Source organism: Salvia splendens, chromosome 22 (genome assembly GCF_004379255.2).
Source record: "Salvia splendens isolate huo1 chromosome 22, SspV2, whole genome shotgun sequence".
In the NCBI taxonomy this organism is placed as follows: Eukaryota; Viridiplantae; Streptophyta; class Magnoliopsida; order Lamiales; family Lamiaceae; genus Salvia; species Salvia splendens.
The window spans coordinates 24,042,042-24,061,719 of record NC_056053.1 but is presented as its reverse complement, the minus strand read 5'-3'; the positions used below and the strand labels follow the sequence as shown (position 1 = coordinate 24,061,719).

General features: G+C 36.8%; 3 protein-coding genes and 1 non-coding gene across 5 annotated transcripts; 2 read left to right on the top strand and 2 right to left on the bottom strand.

The window, feature by feature from the left end:
* Positions 1-2,621: 2,621 nt before the first annotated feature.
* On the bottom strand, positions 2,622-2,695 carry TRNAI-AAU. The gene has a single exon. It is a non-coding gene; the product is annotated as a tRNA-Ile (tRNA).
* A 3,362-nt stretch (positions 2,696-6,057) lies between these two features.
* Positions 6,058-8,385, top strand: LOC121786037 (exocyst complex component EXO70H1-like). The gene has a single exon (XM_042184550.1). It carries the CDS (start codon positions 6,289-6,291, stop codon positions 8,185-8,187), a length of 1,899 nt encoding a protein of 632 aa, XP_042040484.1. The 5' UTR covers positions 6,058-6,288; the 3' UTR covers positions 8,188-8,385.
* Positions 8,386-11,734: 3,349 nt separating this feature from the next.
* LOC121786234 (ankyrin repeat-containing protein ITN1-like) lies at positions 11,735-14,530 on the top strand. The gene is made up of 4 exons (XM_042184825.1): positions 11,735-11,849; positions 11,982-12,476; positions 12,883-13,292; positions 13,455-14,530. The coding sequence occupies exons 1-4, from the start codon at positions 11,807-11,809 to the stop codon at positions 14,277-14,279; spliced, it is 1,773 nt and encodes a 590-aa protein (XP_042040759.1). The 5' UTR covers positions 11,735-11,806; the 3' UTR covers positions 14,280-14,530.
* Positions 14,531-14,731: 201 nt separating this feature from the next.
* On the bottom strand, positions 14,732-19,438 carry LOC121787437 (phosphatidate phosphatase PAH1-like). Of its 2 annotated transcripts, XM_042186155.1 has the most exons (10): positions 19,251-19,438; positions 17,419-18,973; positions 16,651-17,317; positions 16,378-16,462; positions 16,208-16,294; positions 15,853-15,925; positions 15,511-15,554; positions 15,294-15,422; positions 15,113-15,211; positions 14,732-15,028 (listed from the first exon to the last, which is right to left on the bottom strand). In XM_042186155.1, exons 2-10 carry the CDS (start codon positions 18,848-18,850, stop codon positions 14,969-14,971), a joined length of 2,676 nt encoding a protein of 891 aa, XP_042042089.1. In that variant the 5' UTR covers positions 18,851-18,973; positions 19,251-19,438; the 3' UTR covers positions 14,732-14,968. The 2 variants fall into 2 exon arrangements, 1 of the variants encoding a protein (XP_042042089.1); XR_006047496.1 differs by lacking the exon at positions 15,853-15,925 and having other exon boundaries at positions 14,986-15,028.
* Positions 19,439-19,678: the final 240 nt, after the last annotated feature.

Genomic DNA, 19,678 nt, shown 5'->3' with positions numbered 1-19,678 from the left:
CAATTGCGACTTGTATGTGAAACTTCAAGTCTTAGTTGTATGGGATATGTAAGACCCTCCAATGTTGAATGCATGGTGTAAGCTTTATCCAACATATTTAACTTGCATTGTGATATCAAGATTAGATCAACAAATCCTTAGTTAATTAGGTTTATAAATATTAAATAATCCTGTTAGGTTGGGTTTTCTTTGATTTTAAGGAATATCGAGGGATAAGAAATTTCTCACTTTTAAAATCTTTTATTTTTTCATCCTTATTCATTAAAAATAATTTCACACTTTCTTATCCCTCCTTTTATTCCAAGAGTAATACTGTCACGGCAATAATGAGAGATAATATTATCCCTTATTCAAGTTAATATAAAGAATGAAAAATAAATAAAAAATTTAAAGGGTGATGATATACATATTTTTTAAAATCTTTCTTTGTCATCGAAGTGACTCAATGTTAACAATATCGTGTGTGTGGGTGGGGGGGGGGGGGGGGGGGGGGGGAATTTCATTTAAAAGGAAAGTATTGACCTATGTATACATGATTTTGTCTTTATATCCCATCTCCCTTCCACAAATGAAATATTATGTATTCATTCCACCCTTATTTATTGTATACACATACATTTTCTTTGTTCATATAGTAGTAAGATATGTTCCATAATATCTCATTCATATCATTTGATACTACCTCCGTCTCCAAAAATTTGTCTCACTTTGACTCGGCACGAGTTTTAAAAAAGGTAATGGAAAGTGAGTTGAAAAAGTTAATGGATTGTGAGTCATATTTTTATATATTAGTTTTATAATAAAATGTGAGTAGGAATGAGTTAGTGGAATATGAAGTCCACTACCAAAAATGGTAAAAAGTGAAATGAGACAAATTTTTGGGGACATACGAAAATGGAAAAATGGGATAAATTTTCAGGGACGGGGTAGTATAACATGAAAATTTATGTGAAAATTTAGATTCAAATCTCATCTACGTACAGTGTATGGCATCGTGGTCTCGCGCATAACGTTATACCATTAAATTTGGAAGGAAGATTATAATTTATAAAAAACTCCCATCAAATAAGTCTAATTTTGACAAACGTGCTAGTAATAACAAACAATTCACAATCATATATATTTTGAAGTAAATTAAATTTATTCGACATTATTCACCAGTGACGAGGAACAAAAATAGAAGCAACATCAATTAGTCAATCTAAATTAAATGAAAGTTGAAATCCAAAGATTTCATTTCTGAAGGGACCATAAACCAACGAAATAATATCTCATCAAATAAGAGGTTAGAAATATGGAGTAGAATCTATGTATGTATGCCAATTGCCAAGTGTGTGTTTAGTGTTGAAATCCCATATTATTAAGTTTCTTTCGAATAATCACGCACATTCCATGATACTATTATTAAAACCTACCACATTAAATAACTTAATTGGGTTTGTGGTATTCACCTCAATGATTGATTTTCAATTTCAACAATATGTACCACATATTCAAAATTAAATACCACATATTCAAAAAAAATTATTCAAGAAAATTAAAATTGATTAAGATGCAAAGAATTAGATGGGGGGAGTCGTTGAGACGTTGCAATCGATTGATACTACTTCGAATATGCGAGGCTCTTATATATTTATTTTGATTCAGACGCATATTTTAAGAAATTATTTTGTTTATAAAGAAAACTGAGTAAAAAATATATATTGATTTTATAGTAAAACGTGAGTTTAATAATTTTATAGGGTGAGAAAGTCCACTTACTAAACATTTAAAATTAAAATAAATAAAACTATAAATCATGGACATATCGAAATAACAAAATAATATGTATTTCCTAAAAAAGAGCATAATTTTGGAAATATATAATTATTGGTTTGTTGTCAAATAGTAATACCAAAAAACTTATATTTACAGATTTATGGTGTCTCGATCGGATTGTGAAATAAACACTACATGCACGGGAGATTGAACTCAACGATCCCATATAAATATATATGAGGACACAAATTTTCTCATTCTTATTTTCTAATAATCTAAATAAGTTTTCTGAATATTAAACTATTAAAGTCTTATAAAAATATCTAACTATATTAAATCCACGAAGACTTATAAAACTAACAAAAATAAATTGGTGGTCACATTTTACGGCGTTGTGAACTGACGTGGAAATGACAACGTTAGGTTTCATAAATCATTGAAAAAATTATTTTTAATAATTTAAATCTTGAAGTTAATTATAAAACACACATATGTATGTGATGTTAGTACATAATTATAGCATGTTTACAAAGTTTTAAGCATTTCATTTAGACTTAGCCCAACAATTATGCAAGGATCATGGTAGAAACTCTAAAATAATGGAACTCCTAAATAATGCATGTGGGTATATATATTTATTTATAATAAATATTTACTAGCTAATCAGACAAAAATATTGACCGCGCATTGGATAATAAGTTTCACAGTCACTATAGTCGTTTTAAGATTTTTTTTCACGTGTACACATGATCGAAATATCGAAAAAAATATCGAATTCATTATCAAGCAGTCCATTTTTTTTTAAAATAATAACAATATGAAAATTAGAGCATTGAATATAATAATATTATAAATATTAATAATGGCCCATGCAGGTTTCGAACCTGCGACCTTCGCGTTATTAGCACGACGCTCTAACCAACTGAGCTAATAGGCCAATTTATGTTATGGAGTATTTAAGGTAAATATATTAATGTTTTATAGTGAATGTACATATGGAGTATTTGATGATATCGACATTACATTTCGAATCACTACCTATCGATACCCAAAAATTTATGTGTGTGAGTGAGTATCTATTACAAGAATAAGAAATGGAGTATGAGTCTGAACAATAAAAATTTATCATCTTTGAGTTAGATTATATAAAAATAAAAAACATGGCAATATAGTTTTGCAACTACTATCAATTTACATCTTATATTCATAGCCTCATAGGTTCAAACAAAAATTTCCCCATCTTTTAATATTAATATTATTATGGCTGATTATGTAAAATATATAGTATATATAATAGTAATGAATATTTTTGTGAAATTTTAGTCAAAAATGTTGTACGGTCTAAAAAATATTGTACGGAACAACTAAACTGCTTATGCGATTTTTCCCCGAATATGTTTATTATTTTTATCCTCACAATTAAAGTATTTTATAAATCACGATGTCAACAAAAAGAAACTAAAAATCAAGTAGCCCAGATACGATTAAAAAAATCTAAAATTCCTAATTACGTGGAAAAGTCTTCATATAAATGCCTTAATATTCAGTTAAAGCCTCCTTATCTCTCTCTATACAGTTCAATATATTGACAAAATTTATTAAGACTATTAATAATTTTAAGAAGAACATTTGTTAGTGAATAAAGAGGTTATACATACTAGTAATGGAATAATTATTCTTCTATACGACCAATTAAATGAAAAATATTTAAACTTTGTTGATTTAATAGTCCTAGTGCTAATTGCTGGAGGATCTTTTTTTCAAGAGCTTGACTTTAACAAAGGGGATTTTAAAATGTTTAATAACTATTTTGGGATATTTGAAGGCTGCATGAAGAGTTTTTAGGTGCATTTTAACTTGATTTGATTTGATGAGGAAAATCAATATTCAAATCTTATTAGATTGAGTTGGTGAAGTGTTGTAGTTGAATACATAAGCCAAACCATAATCCATTAGTTAATTTGCAGTTGATTGGTCCCAATTAAATTGAATTATATTCTTTTTTGGGATGTTCCATAAAGTTGAATCATTTTTTTATAGAAAACAAAACATCTAAACTAAGTTGAATAATTTTTTTTATAGAAAACAAAACATCTAAACTCATTCAATACAATTTCTTAATTTCTGCGTACAAAAGAAGTGATCTAACTTAGTTGGGGTAGAAAAAGTACCATTTTTAATTAAGTATATTAGATTTTATTAAATCTAACAACTTAATTTTTACAATAATGAAAAATTAATTCAATAAACAACTAGCTATTTACTTTATAAGTAAAAGGTTGGAAAATTAGCAACAATAATAGTTTCATTACTAACAATGATTACGGACATCATTTTCACACTGTTTTATAAATGTGGAAAATAAATAGTAGTCCTATCCTAGTTAACAATCCAAATTATATGGAGTATTACGTAATGGCAGACATATGATTTGGTTGCCGCACTAATGGATTTTTTCTGTTCGCGTTGAAATTCAAATTAAATTTTGTTTATGATTAATATGTTTAAATTATAGTTTTAAAATTTTCAATAGTAGCTTATAAATCCTACTAATCATGAGTTAAATTCTAATAATAGATATCTGATTAGCATTATGATTAATAATTAGTGATCATTACATGACCTAATTTTCTTTAAGATCGACTGAAATCGATTGTTATTTTTGTACTAAGGCGTCGTTTTGAGATTTTTAAAATTTGCATTTTCGAATTTCATTTTTACCTTTTATTAAAGTAAAACAAATTATCCCTTTCTCTTATTCGTTCATTTCAAGTTGAAAATCATTTTCGCTTATTGAACCCAGTCCCAAAAATTATATTATGAATCTGTCCCTACATAAACCAAAGTTTTTAGATAACTTTAAATAAACCAGTGAACTTATAAAATTCAACTTTTTAATAATGATAAAAATGGGTCATATTTGGAGGGTGAGATTGGAGACGAAAAGCTATCGTCACAGCTGATCAGATCACATTTGTTAAAGAAACATATATGCTTACGTAATACTACTACTAATCTTAATAATAGTATATATAATAGTCTATATATTATCACTATTTGTTGATTTCTTCCAACTTCTAATTGAAGAAGTTTTTAGTTATTTGACTAAACCAGAATTTAAAATTTTAAATGCCACAAACTAGTCATTCATAGCTTATCGACCAAGCATATTTTTTTGAAAAGTAGTACAATTAATTGATAACTAATTAATTATACTTTTCATCGTTTACTTATTTATAACAGTAGTATATATATATATATATATATTCTGTTTTTCACTCGTAGGAGAAGTATTCTGTGTTCATATATGCATTTTCTTGACTCGAAAGAAACTTTTACTATTTGCATCCAAGCACAATTTATTTTATTTTTCAACACGTTTATTAAATACACGCACAACTTCAATCATTTTTATGTTTTCCAATTCCGTATAGCAAAATCACGTTACTTTCCAACCAACTAATACGCTAAGAGCATCCACAAAGCCGCGGATGTGCGGTGTCCGCAGCCGACGACCGCATCCTCCCCTCCCTCGCCTAATGGCGGACATCCCGCGCGGATGTCCGGCACACCGGTCTGACGTCCGGCGGGACATCCTCCATTATGGATGCTCTAAAGTTTTTCAAAAAAATAAAAAAAAAAGTTGTGAGATTAAAAACATACTTTGGCATTTATGTGTTGTAAATACTAAAGTTAAAAGATATATGAGCAGCAAAAGAAGAAATGAGGATTTGTAAATGAGGCAAATCATGACATTATCCATCATCCTCTTTCACCGAAAATGATGATTTCACACCAATGTTGCATAAAAAAATATCGACATACTTCACTTATTTATATTTTCCTTGCATGCAAATTAAATTACAAGTCCTTATTCTTTAACTTTAGATGATCAGATTAATTAGTAAGTTCCAAAGATAAATTTTATGATTTGTAATAATTTAAAAAGATAAAAATAAATAAAAATACTTGTTAAACCCATTCGCTTTCTTATTGTATCTGTCCATATTTACAACGACTTTAAGACGAAGCTAAAACAACAAAACATTCAACTAAAACACACGGAAGGCACACAGAGATTAAGGTAGCAACACCAACGTTTATATGCAACATCGTGTTTTTCAATTAAGTTCAATAACAGTTCTTCATTTATTCTATTGATTGCACATTTGTTTATAAGCAAATAGACATTTTACTTATAAGCACATACACAATAATTTAAAAGCCGTATCGGAGTAGCTCAAACCCGACTACGCAAAATTCCGTTATCATCAGAGCCCTTATCTTTCCAACACGTGTCTCCCTTCAACGTCAACACAAAACCTGTATCTATTGTTTGTTTGTTAACTCACTCTTCTCCAAAAGTCCATACATTTTTCAACCCTCACCACCCATATTTCGCTTATATATATGCTACATGCGATGCTTCATTTTTTCACTTCCAAATTTTAGTTCAACACATCTGTAGCAAGCAAAATCCAAACCCCCCTCCAAAATCTCTTAACTTTAAAAAAAACCAAAGAATCGAAGATGCCTAGAAAAGGAATGAGAAGCTTGTGCTTTTCCCCAAAACACTCATCCTCCTCCACATTCTCTCCGCCTTCCTCTACTCCGTCGCGGCTCGGCTTTTCGCCCTCGCGGCCTAGCTTCTACGACTCCGTGATGGACCGGACGCTCGAGCTGGCCGAGCCGATCATCACGAAATGGAGCCCTGACACCACCGCACTCGCCCGAGTCACCTCTCTCTTCTACGAGAACCGCCGCGAGGCAAAGGAATTCATCAAAACCGTCAACAATCTGCAGAAGGCGATGCACTTCCTCGCCGCGGAGAATTCGAGCTCCGAGAAGCTGATCCGCGCGCAGAATCTGATGCAGATCGCGATGAAGCGGCTGCAGAAAGAGTTCTACCAGATTCTATCGATGAATCGCGCTCAACTCGACCCCGAATCGGTGTCAACTCGATCATCGCGCACCTCTGTTGCTTCGAGTTATTCTTCCTACGATGATGAAGATGAAGACGTTGCTGCGGCGGATGAGTCGATTTCTGAGGTGGAGGATGCTTCCATGGCGGCGATGGCGGATTTGAGATTGATTTCCGAATGTATGATTTCGTCTGGCTACGCGAAGGAGTGCTTGAAGATCTACAAAATTATCCGGAAATCGATCGTCGACGAAGGAATCTACAAGCTCGGAGTGGAGAAATTGACCTCCTCTCAGATTCATAAAATGGATTGGAATGTTCTAGATCTTAAAATTAAGAGCTGGCTGAGCGCGATTCGCACAGCCGTGGCGACGCTCTTCCACGGCGAGAGGATCCTCTGCGATCAGGTCTTCGCCGCCGCGGATTCCATCAGAGAATCGTGCTTCACCGAAATCGTGAAGGAAGGCGCAATGATTCTGTTTCAATTTCCGGAAATCGTAGCAAAGCACAGCAAAAAATCGCCGGAGAAAATCTTCCGAGCACTCGATATGTACACCGGAATCGCCAACCACTGGCCGGAAATCGAATCGATCTTCTCTTCCGAATCGACGGCAATCATCAAATCGCAGGCGGTGACGTCGCTCGTGAAGCTCGGCGAGTTCACCCGCGCCGCGATGAACGAGTTCGAGGCGGCGATCCAGAAGGATTCGTCGAAATCTCCTGTCGCCGGCTCCGGAACTCACTTCCTCACGGTCGAGGCGATGGACTACTTATCTAATCTAGCCGATTACAGCAACGTCCTCGCCGACATCCTAGCCGATTCACCGCCGTCGGCGAAGAAAAAACTGCCGGAAACCTACTTCGGCTTCTCCGATTCAGAGGAATCGCCGGCGCCGGCGATCTCTCTGAAAATGGCGTGGCTGATTCTTGTCCTCCTCTGCAAGCTCGACACCAAAGCTAAATACTACAAAGACGTTTCCTTAGCGTATTTATTCCTCGCTAACAATCTTCAATACGTCGTCGTAAAGGTGCAAACCTCGAATCTGAAATATCTCCTCGGCGACGAATGGCTGACGAAGCACGAAGGAATCGTGAAGCAGTTCGCGGCAAACTACGAGCGGCTGGGATGGGGCCGCGTCATCGACGCGCTCCCGGCGGATCCAATGGCCTTGGTGGCTCCGGCGAGGGCCGCCGAGATCTTTAGAAATTTCAATTCGGCGTTCGACCAGGCGCACAGGAAGCAGGCGCACTGCATCGTAGACGATCGGAATCTACGCGACCATATTAAGGTTTCGATCGCGAGGAAGATTTTTAGACTGTATCGAGAGTTTTACAACGCGAACAGTGAGAAAATGGCGGGGGAGAGGAATTTGGCGGTTGTGGTCAGATATGCCTCTGAGGATGTTGGGCATCGTCTTTCGGATTTATTTTTTGGTCACCTCGAGTCAGGGGCTTCGTCATTGTCTGAGTCGCCGGCTTCGAATTCTCGGCGCCCAAGATCTCATTAAATGATGATAAATTAGATTTTCGAGAGACAGTTGTCACGTGATGTGTTGATATAATCACTATTATTAAAAGAGGAAAAATGGGGACGATGAAATATTTTCTACAATCGTGATTGTCTGGACACGTTATATCCAAGACAGCATGAGTATATAAAATTGATAAATATGTTGATAAATGAAGCCTAAATATTTATCAAGTAATAGTAAGTATATTTAGATTTGATGTTGATATTTACATTGCCATTTTAAGTAAGTTATATATGATGCATGCGTCTTTCTTTGAACAAAGATTTGTGTGAAAGTAGCAAATTTATTGATTCTTGATTTGGTTAATTTATTGTAAGATCACTCAATAGAACGAATATAAGTGCATAAGAATAAATATAAATCAAAATTTTACAATAATACGTGCATGCCATTTTCAAACCTAACGAATTTAAATAAAATTATTTACTAGTATAAAATAATAGTCGAAATATTTCTCATTTTCAACAAGGGAAGCTCACAAAATAGCTGCTTCTCGAAAGGCATATTTTGTCACGAGGGAAAAATTGAAAAAATAAAAGTTGCTTTCCCACGTGATAATTGAATGGATAATAATTAAAATTAGTTTTGTGTTATAATATTTGTAAGTTTGATATTTATATTGCAGCAGAGATTTGGAATCATGGTCAAAATATTGAAATGTGGTTTAACGAATGTTGGAAAAATTCACGTGAAGTTTGTTCTCCTTCACACATATGGTTGCCAGTCCAACTAAAACTACGGTTTTTAATAGTGTGTCACAATAGTTAGCCAAGTCCAAGGTCTAAGTCATAAATTCTTGTCCATAGCAAAAAAAAACTTGTCCAGCCTAATAGTGGATAAGCCACGGCCATAAATCATATTATTTTTTCAATTGTTGCCACAAATCACATTATTTTATCAGAAAAAACCGAAAATTAAAAAAAATAAAGATAGGCGGCGCCGCGGCTCCCCCCATGCGCCGTGTCCGCGCTAACTCGGTGGCACGCCCAATGAAAGAAGGTTGTTGACAATGGAGGATGATCGAATGACCAAGATTCATTAGAATGGTAGTTAAAGTAGTATTAGTAGATAGTGAGACGACCTACATTATTAAATTGATATAATTTTTAAAAAATGGAATGCATATATTTTTGTGGAACGAACGAAAATAGAAAGAGCATGTATTTTTATGGGACGGAGGGAGTGATGTTTTCCAATTCTTATGAACGGGTGTTGCAGTGTGTATTATAATTTGATATTTCAAAGGGATAGAAACATCCAACCACACTCCAAAAGTAAATTCAAGACACAAAGAGAAGGTTGATAAGTTATAAATATACTTATCCACGGTTAGAATAGTTGTTTTCCCACTATATTGCTAGTATTAAATTTAGAAACAAATTATAAAAAAGATTGCAAAAAGAAGGTAATGAGGTAGTCATATTTGAACGAATTTCAAAAGAGTGACAAAGTCCAAAACAATGTAAAGAAGTTTCTATTGATTAGTAAATTCATCTTACGATATGAAATGTCTATACTCAATTTGTAATCTCATTTTGACCTTTAGAAAGAGTACTTTTAAATTTATAATATAATGTTGGCTTTAAAAAAATTATTTTAATCAACTTGCAATTGGAAATCAGAAAGTAATAAATCATCAACTTGTAAATCATAAATATTCCCGCGTTTGTGACAGAAATTGACATAACTAAATAACTCCAAAGGAAGTCATATCTAAAATATCTTGAAAAGTCCATCCAAATTTAATTTATGGTTGAGATTTATGTAGAGACCCACATTTAAATATCTTAAAAAACCTAAATAATTGCCTCATTTAATTTACTATCTTGAGAAGTCACATTTCAGTGAGAATACTTTATTTATGGTTGGGATAGATGTGTGTATGCATCGTACAAATCAAACTACTCAGTTTTTACTTCACAAGTCAATAACAAAACAAGACTTCCAAAATTCTATGACAAAATGAGATAGTGAGATTAGTGTTCATATTAGCATTGCATTAATGAGAAGAGATACTTCGAGATAAATGAGATAGTGAGATCAGTGTTCATATTAGCATTGCATTAATGAGAACGAGATACTTTGAGATATGGGTCGGTTAAAATTTCAGTACGTAGTCTGATTTATAACTGAATTTTGTCCAATTTGGCGAAACTTATTTTGTCGATTTTATAATTGTAACACATTTTTTGGAAGTTTTATATAAACCATAAGTAAAGTTTATATGTTTCTCAAAAAGATTGAATTCACATAAATTTCCATAATGTGCAATTGTAAACCAAAATACTCCCTTTACCTCTTCTTCGATACATAAATTTTCACTCTCCATTTATAATTAAGGTCTTTCAAGAAAATTAGGATTGAATTATAATATGAAACGATATCACATGTTTATTATACTCTGAAAAATAGTACTATCTGATAACATAGATAATACTAAAATAAGAACCTTATCCGTATTCAACTATTAAAAACATCATTTTGCCAGACTTGTAATCACATCAGTATGTCTCAGACAATAAATTTCAGCACTTGAATACGCCTAATAAAATATAATTGAACAAAATTGCAAATTTAATACTACCCCCTCCGTCCCGCATTCACTGTCATATTTACTTTTCTGCACTCGTTTTGTAAAAAAATGATAATAAATAGTTAAAGTCGAGAAATAGTAAAATAAGAGAGAATAATGTAGAGAAGAGTCTTCTTTATATTATTCTCTCACTTACTTTACTATTTCTCCACTTTAACTATTTATTATCATTTTTACAAAACGAGTGCAGAAAAGTAAACGTGACAGTTAATGCGGGACGAAGGTAGTACTAAAAGCTAGTAGTGCATAAACGAAAGTAAAACTCCATATACCTTATCGAGCTAAATCGAAAACAGGCATTTACAGTTCAGATGCCAAAGCTTCTCCTAGCTAATAAAATATTCAAATAAACAAGAGCAGAGATAAACCAGACAAGAAAACGAAGACACTTATACTTTCGTGTTAATAAACGAGCATCGCAGACATTATTACACACTCTGTCTCTCTCTCATTCTCTTCATGTTTTTTTTTTATCAATGTTTTAATTGTTTTTCTCTTTTCAGGACTCTTCTTCATCTGCAAACCAGCTCCGTGATGACTCTACAACCATTCCAGCTGATTGGACAATCACGAAGACGTTGCAAGCAAGTAAAAACAGCAGCAACAGATAAAATTTTGTCAAATTTAATAGAACAAATGTATATTTTTTTATCAATTTATTTAGAAAAATGAGATGTATTTTGCATTGAAAAAAATAGACACTATTTGATAAACATAAAAAATAGAGGTAAACTAACTAACTTACTTGAAATGTCGTTAAGAAAAGGCGCAATTGGGAAACGTTAATACGGTGGGCCCAGCGGCGTAAACATTGCTCAATTTCCTCCGCCGCCACCACCGCCTCCGCCGCTGCACCACCGCCGGCCGATCTCTCTTCTGCCTCCGCACGCTAACACCCCATCGAATCCACACCTACTTTCCGATCAAACTCATCCACAGTAACGAGAGCATGTTTGATTAGCGGAAACACACACAAAATAAGCTACATTTTCCTCGATCGCCATGGATTCCCCCAATGAAAGAGGCGCTCCTCCCCAAATATCAGGTGAATCAATTTCGCAGTTGGAATTTTGTATATTAGAGCATTAATTGTGTGAAATTGAAAAAAAAATTATAGAGAAATCGAGGATAGTGTCATTTTCACCTCAATGTTCGTTGATTCTGAATGTGTAAACAGGCGAGAGAGATCTCGAGAAAGGATTCAGAGCGGAGCACTTCTGGCCGTCGCCGTCGCCATCGCCGCGAGCGCCGGCGCTGGTGGTCTCCAACTCCAGCAAAGCCCTAATCGTGTCGAATTCAGGCAAACGGTTCGATCAATCGGGGAAGAAGAAGTACGTGAGGCAGGTGACTGGCCGCCACAACGATACGGAGCTCCATTTGGCTGCGCAGAAGGGTGATGTGGCGGCGGTGATTGAGATTTTGGGAGAAATCGACGAGCAGATGCTTAAGACGCTGCGGGGGGCTGAGTTTGACGCCGGGGTGGCGGAGATCAGGGAGGCTGTAGTGAATGAGGTGAATGAATTGGGGGAAACTGCTCTCTTCATTGCAGCTGAGAAGGGGTTCATTGATGTGATGATGGAGTTGTTGCCTTATTCGACTAGGGAGGGGATTAGGACGAAGAATAGGTCGGGATTTGATCCTTTGCACATCGCTGCCAGTCGAGGCCATCATGGTAATCCGACGTGTTTTTCAATACTTTGATGTGAATAGGCATCTTTGAATGATGGTTGTGTGCTAAGACCTCTGATTTTGGGTGACAAAATGTCTTACAATGCGAGTTTTTTAGTGCACAATTGATTTATGTCTGTCGAATACCAAATTAACTACTATGTAGTTTGATCATCTGAATTGTGTTATCTTGTCAAGATAGAGAGTGATTTTCCAAATTTTTATGGCTCAATGATTGCATGAAGTAATGGCATTGTCTTTAGCTAGCAGAGCAAATGAGAATTTGGAGAATTTAATCTTGTGTTTTGAATGCTTTAGTTGTATTTGTGAGTGTCATTATCTGGATCTTTGCGAGGATATATGTTATTTCGCGTTGTAAAGCCGACTTATAAGAACTGCATCTTCGACAGATATTGTTCAGATGCTGTTAGATCATGATCCAGACCTGAGTAACACAGTCGGCCAGTCAAATGCAACTCCTCTCATATCTGCAGCAACGAAAGGGCACCTAGCTGTTGTAAAGGAGTTGCTTGCCAACGATCCTGAGTCGCTAGAGGCGCAGAAATCCAATGGCAAAAACGTGTTACACTTTGCAGGGCGCCAAGGCCATGCAGATATTGTGAAAGCTTTGCTGGAGATGGACCGACAGTTGGCCCGAAAAACCGATAAGAAAGGGCAGACTGCTCTGCACATGGCTGTGAAAGGCGTAAGCTCTGCAGTGGTGAGGTTACTTCTGCAGGCAGATCCAGCCATAGTGATGCTTCCTGACAAATTCGGTAATATTGCGTTACATATAGCTACGAGGAAGAAGCGTGCTGAGGTAAGGAAAGGCGTTGATGCTTTGATGAGTCAAAAAATCTGCATTTGTGGCTTCTGATTTATACATATATAGAAGCTTAAGTTATATGGCCTTTTGCTTCTGCATTTCCGATTTTACTGTTTCTTACAGTTTTTTGCATCTAAAGCTTATGACTTATTGCAGATTGTAATGGAGCTCTTACGGCTTCGTGACACGAATGTAAATGCGCTGACTAGAGATCAGAAAACAGCGCTCGACATAGCTGAAGGGCTCCCTCTATCGGAAGAGATCTGTGAAATTAAAGACTGCTTGATGCGCTATGGTGGAATGAAGGCCAACGAGCTAAACCAACCCCGTGATGAACTCCGGGAAACTGTCTCAGAGATAAAGAAAGAAGTGCGGACGCAGCTTGAACAGGCGCGTAAAACAAACAAGAATGTGAGTGGCATTGCAAAGGAGCTCAGGAAGCTTCACAGAGAAGGAATCAACAATGCTACTAATTCAGTAACAGTGGTGGCTGTTCTGTTTGCAACAGTTGCTTTTGCAGCCATCTTCACCGTCCCCGGAGGCGACAACGACAAAGGGATGGCTGTGATGGTGAGCAGCCGGTGTTTCAAAGTCTTCTTCATCTCCAATGCCATCGCACTCTTCACGTCCTTGGTTGTCGTGGTGGTGCAAATTACAGTGGTCCGAGGCGAGGTGAAATCCGAGAGACGGGTTGTGGAGGTGATCAATAAGCTAATGTGGTTGGCCGCAGCTTGCACCACAGTGGCGTTCCTCTCCTCATCTTACATCATTGTCGGCAAGCACCATAGATGGGCTGCCATCCTTGTCTCTGTCACGGGGGCGGTCACCATGGCCGGAGTTCTAGGTGGCATGACGTACTATGTGCTGAAGACGAGGAGGATACGGAGGGTGAGGAAGAGAGAGAAGTACTCGAGAAGTGGAGGAAGCTCATTCAGACACTCTGACACTGATTCTGAAGTTAATCCTATTTACGTCATTTGATTCTACCATCATCGGTTCTGGGCTCTTCCAGAACGATCTCAACACGAAGACAAGCCTGCCCGTGTGAGTTTCGGACACAAATCATATGTTACATCAATGGCTCCTGCAATGAATCTCAGTAGAGGTTCTTGAATCTGACTGGTTTTTGTTGGGATTAAGGTTGAGCATTGTGACAAGAGAGAAACGTAGGCAAATGGTCATGTTCTTGTGTTAGGTTCAATGAGGATTTTGTCTCGGCAAAGTGTAACACATTATGAAGGCTTTGAAGAAGTTCAAGATTAGCAAATATAAATGGATGAATATCAATTTATGTCACAACATTTGAGCAATTTTTAAATATTTCTCAGTGTTCAATAAATTACAATTATGATAATATTACCATAAAATACAAGCTAAAGCTTCACATATTCAGAAAAAGAAAAGAAATGACTGGGATGCAGAAACAAAGAAAATAAAAGTAAAATGGGAAGAATATATTTATTGATTAAAGATGAATATGTGCATCAACTTAGTACAAAATGAATGGTCTATCTATGGATACATATATTTATAAATGGAGTTTTTAACTAAATCATACTAAAAAAAAGTGATGAACACAAGAATACTGGTTACCAAAAAAATTATGTCCCAGCATCTCCAGCCACTGATACAGCTCTGCATTCGGGCCGAGCCGGGCTCGAACTGGGCTTCTACAAGTTATCGACATCGGGCAAAGGCACTTTCCAGTAATTCCATGAGTTATAATCCTCCTGCGAAGATGCAAAGTTACACACTGCAAATTCAGCATCAGGAAACATGAAAAACGTGATTTCTGGTATGGCTTGGGGGGTTACCTGTTCAATCAATGACGTTGGCGGGAACATGTCATGCACCAGCGTGTGCAACGACCTGTATGATTTCACATCAATACGACGATTAATGGCCACCTCCCCCTGCAAGAAAATAAGCATGCAAAGGAAACTTGAGTGTTTCTTTTCTTGCTTTCTTTTGTGACTAAATCCTCAAAGACTTTACCTTGGGGTTAATTATGAAGATTTTTCCCTTAGGAATCCCAATTTTCCGGTAGCTAAGCTCGTCGGTGTCTCTGTTTCCAAAACCCGCGTAAAATGGATTGTAATCGGGTGGAAAGAGCGCCTTAATATCCTGTAACACAAAGTTTGCATAACGATGTAAAAGGTTTTTGGCTGACAAATCTAACATGGCCAAATGGATTTTGAAATTTGACATTTACCTCCAAACAGGCAATCTTGAATTCGTGTGGAGCTCGTCGTATAACTGGAACAACGCAACATTTCTGTCAGATACAATTGGAATAGATGGATGCGTCTACAAATCTATTATGGTAGTGAAAAGATAGGAGAAAACAAGAACGGGTTTATCATAATTCACAACCATATATGAAGAGAAATAAAGTTCAACCGAATCAAACTAATCAAGAATGGAACAACCATATATGAAACTCTTGTAATGCCACTAAAGTTTGAGCAACAGAATTTTGCAATTAGATTTCAAAATTCGAAAACCAGGTTTCATCTGTATGTAGACACTTAATCTCTGGTGACGGCTATGTCACCTTCTCGGTACAGCGAGGGAAATAATCCATCAGGGGAAATGACAACAGGTCCAGTCGGCAAGCTTTTACCATCCTGCCCGTATTGAAACAAAACAATAACCACAAAAGTCTCAAATTAATACAAAAAATAAAGTTTCCAGCTCAAGAAACACAACAACATATGCAAAAGTTAACAGTTATAGCACGGAGTTATGTGGACCGAACATTACAACAAATTCAGGCCACCTTATCAGCTAAGAAAATTTATTGGCTGCCTATATGTGCTACAGACATATCGTGATCAAAAACACCAAACAACGAATTCCCTTGAGCTTGTTTAAGAAATAGTTTAGATTCACGGTCTTCTGAATTATACCTGCTTGAGATTGGATAGGAAGCTTTTCGTTAAATATGCCTGAACAATAGCTCGTGCACTTAGAAATAAGAGCTGGTATCCATTCTCCTATATCAAATTCATGAATCAAATGAGTTTTGGTTTGAAGTATGAATCGGCTTGACCAAAAACAAGGCATTTAAAGATACTACCTTTATTGCACAAAAAAGATGAGCGATCCCTGAATGAGTCCAGTCTTTTCCTACCAACGGCATGAACTGGCCAAGAACATCAGACCTAGAAACAAGCAGACACGATTTCTTAGGCAAGACCAAAGCTGTGTGGGATTGGTTATCCGGTCTCTATCTTTGTTTAATTATCATTAACCCGCTAAAAGCAAGGAGTGAGAAATGAAAAACACTAAGTGTTCAGCCAATTACAGTCGGCAATAACACATTAGGAATGGAAATGTGAAACAGACTTACTTGGTAATAGTCCCATCCACGTCTGATATCACGATTCGTGTGTTCCACTTCCACAAGTACATATGAGCTTCAACCTTCTGGGATCCAAGAACTCTCGTAGAGAATTTGAAACTCACCATGTTTTGCCCCTCTTTGAGATTCAAAGATGCTATTTGTTCGGTGGTGGGTGCATTGGTTCTTATAAACTGCTTGCGAGGAGACTCACTGGCTGCACGTGCCGTGGGGGTTGAAACTGCCTGTTGACTCTGTGAGCCGGATTCGGAACCAACATAGACGTCTTCATTAGAAGAGTCACTAGTGGCATGTTCGAGTGGCTTGGACCTCCTAAACGGATTTGGCCAGAGTCTCCATCTGCGAGATGGAGTAGACACCAGCTGTGGATCGTCTTCTTTTTTTTCTGGCTTCTCCTGTTCCACCGGGATTGCGTCTTCTGCCTCGACCGGTAGATCCTCACCAAAAGCAGCCATGCTGAGAACAATGTGTGCAGCTTTATCCCATGGTAAGTACTTCCCCTGAATTCTAACAATCAGGTCTTCACTCTTCACAACTGATGCAGGTGAAAGTTTAAATTCCTCCAATGATATGCGCTTCTCGTCGAAGGCATCTTGTGCTGCACTCGAACCCATTCCAGCATGAAGCAACTTTGCGCAAAGAGATATTTCCAGCCCTGCAATAAAAAAATTACTATGATAATATCAGATTTAGAAAATAAAGGAAACTAGGAATGAAGTAGTGGTAATCTTGCTGTTACTAAGTGAAATTTCTTACCGAACGGTTCAGTTGGAGCAGCTGTATGAGGTTCAACGTGGTCCCTTTCTCGACATACATCAGAAGGAGACTCCCTGCCATCATTCATTGTTCCAACAGTTCGATCATCTTCCACTTTTTTCCCTGAATCCTGATCAACGGTATCAAACCGAACAGCCATGCGATCAGAACCATCATGATCTGTATTGGAAGTAGATCTTTCCTGAGCTGCAGCTTCAACCTGTGACTCAAGCAACGAGACATGGCCAGGAAATTCAGACTCATTGCAATCTGATTCTCCATTGTCTCTTGATATTTCAAGATTCTGTTCTACATGTTCGTCATTCATCAAAGGACTCAAAGGCGATTTCTGGTCTCCTGAACAACTGATATCCTCCTGATCCTCGTTTGCAGACTGCTGCGACAATTCCATGAACTCATGGCAACTCTTGAAAACATCGCATGTAATAAAACGGCCTGATGCACTTTCAGAGCCACTTTCTACACTGAACTCCTTGTCGTGAATAGATGAATCCAGACTTTCTTGGACATGGTACAGACGATCTTTTTCACTTTGTCTAGGCTCTAAGTGTTCAGAAGATTGAGGATTCTCGTCTCCGTTGCAATTTTTTCCAGGGGTGCTTTCATGTGCAGGAGAATCAAGCTCGGCCATACAATTAGTCGTCCACAAATCATCACCCCTGTTAAACTGTTGAGTTCTTTCGCCCGGTCCGAGGTGAAACTGAGGCGTGCTCAGTTGAACACTCGCAGCATCCGTCACGGATGATGATATAGGTGCCATTAGTATATGCCCGTCCACACTCACCAAAACCACCTCCGAATTCGAATTTTGTGATTCCTCCAATGCATGTTCCACACTATCTAAATTATCGTACTCAGAGAACTCAACTGAACCATCCAAAGAAGATTGTTCATCTTGAAACTCATAGAAAATCCGCTCATTGTCCGACTCGGCTCTCTCTAACCTCTTCATACCAAGAGCCATTCGTAAATCTTGCATCTCTGAGTCACCACCATTAAACTCATCGATCTCTTGTCCCAAAAAATCGTTCTCTTTAGAACCGCTCTCTGCATTACTATAAACACTGCTAATGTCGTCCCTCCCGCCTTCAAGACTCTCCGAGTCCTTAACACCCTCCCGATCGTCCTTCTCCGCGTCAACCTCCCTGACAAAATAAGCCTCACCCGAGTTATCAAGATGCATATGAAAATCGGCTTCGACACCATTGACTTCTATTCGGACAAGCTTCTCCGCCCCTTTGAGAACACCTTGAAATTTCCCAAACCGAACATACCAAGGCGTGCTCCTAAACGTCCCATCGTGCTGTTTAACAACGATTATGTCCACCGCCCCACCAAACGGATGAAACGGTGTGGCAACCGAGTACACTCCTTGTGTTATGATGCTGCCAACTCTACCCACCACATTCATTTGGCTCACTCACAAATATTCACCCCCAAAAAATGTCAAATTAACAATCCTCTAACCCTAAATCAACATAAATCCATACAACAAAATCCTCAAAATTGTTCCAATCCTCGGAATTTCCGACATCTGCATGCAACAAAATGAACCACACTAAGATCAAATGATCATGCAATAATTCTATCTCTTTTAGCTCTACTGCAAAACTAAATCACATCCAAAATCCCAATTCAAAATCAACCCCAATTCAATTGCTAGTCAAACATAGCCCTAACAATATAATTTCACATAATTTTTTTTACTAAGTCAACAACAGTGCGATAGCAAATGCAAGAGCTGAAGCCTGAATCAAATGCTTTGAAATCGGAAGCAGTGATTGAAGAGAAAGAGCATAAACGATACTTACACAAATTCAAGAGTTTGCTGATTTTCCTGAAACGAATCCAAGCTGGGAAGATTGAAGATTGAAGTTTGAAGTGTTAAGCCACGAGATGAAGTGAAATCGGTTGAATTTTTTTTTTTTTTGCAGAGAGAAGATTCGAAGAATATATTTTTAAGAGTCGTCCGTTTTTTTTCTCACCGAATGGTAGGTGATTGTGTACAAAACATTGCTTTGATTTTTCTTGCTTCTAAAAATGTCAATTAATGCACATTTATGTTATTTTCTTGGAAATGAGGATAGAAAGGATGAAATTAATTTTATAAATTGTTATTAAATTATGAATAATGTTATGCGGCCACGTTATGGTCAGTCACAAATTAATTAAATAATAAAAAAAATTGATTTGTTTTCAAATTTTTGGTTTAATACTACTTGATTTTACTTTTATATCA

What these genes read in the sequence shown, in the direction of transcription:
- LOC121787437 (XM_042186155.1), bottom strand. Translation starts at nt 18,850, where the DNA reads ATGAATGTGGTGGGTAGAGTTGGCAGCATCATAACACAAGGAGTGTAC. An exon ending in TCTTCATAATTAACCCCAAG is followed by an intron (nt 15,212 to 15,293) that starts GTAAAGTCTTTG and finishes ATTTTCTTGCAG; the next exon opens with GGGGAGGTGGCCATTAATCG. An exon ending in CAACGTCATTGATTGAACAG is followed by an intron (nt 15,029 to 15,112) that starts GTAACCCCCCAA and finishes GCATCTTCGCAG; the next exon opens with GAGGATTATAACTCATGGAA.
- LOC121786037 (XM_042184550.1), top strand. Translation starts at nt 6,289, where the DNA reads ATGCCTAGAAAAGGAATGAGAAGCTTGTGCTTTTCCCCAAAACACTCA.
- LOC121786234 (XM_042184825.1), top strand. Translation starts at nt 11,807, where the DNA reads ATGGATTCCCCCAATGAAAGAGGCGCTCCTCCCCAAATATCAG. An exon ending in TGCCAGTCGAGGCCATCATG is followed by an intron (nt 12,477 to 12,882) that starts GTAATCCGACGT and finishes CATCTTCGACAG; the next exon opens with ATATTGTTCAGATGCTGTTA. An exon ending in CGAGGAAGAAGCGTGCTGAG is followed by an intron (nt 13,293 to 13,454) that starts GTAAGGAAAGGC and finishes GACTTATTGCAG; the next exon opens with ATTGTAATGGAGCTCTTACG.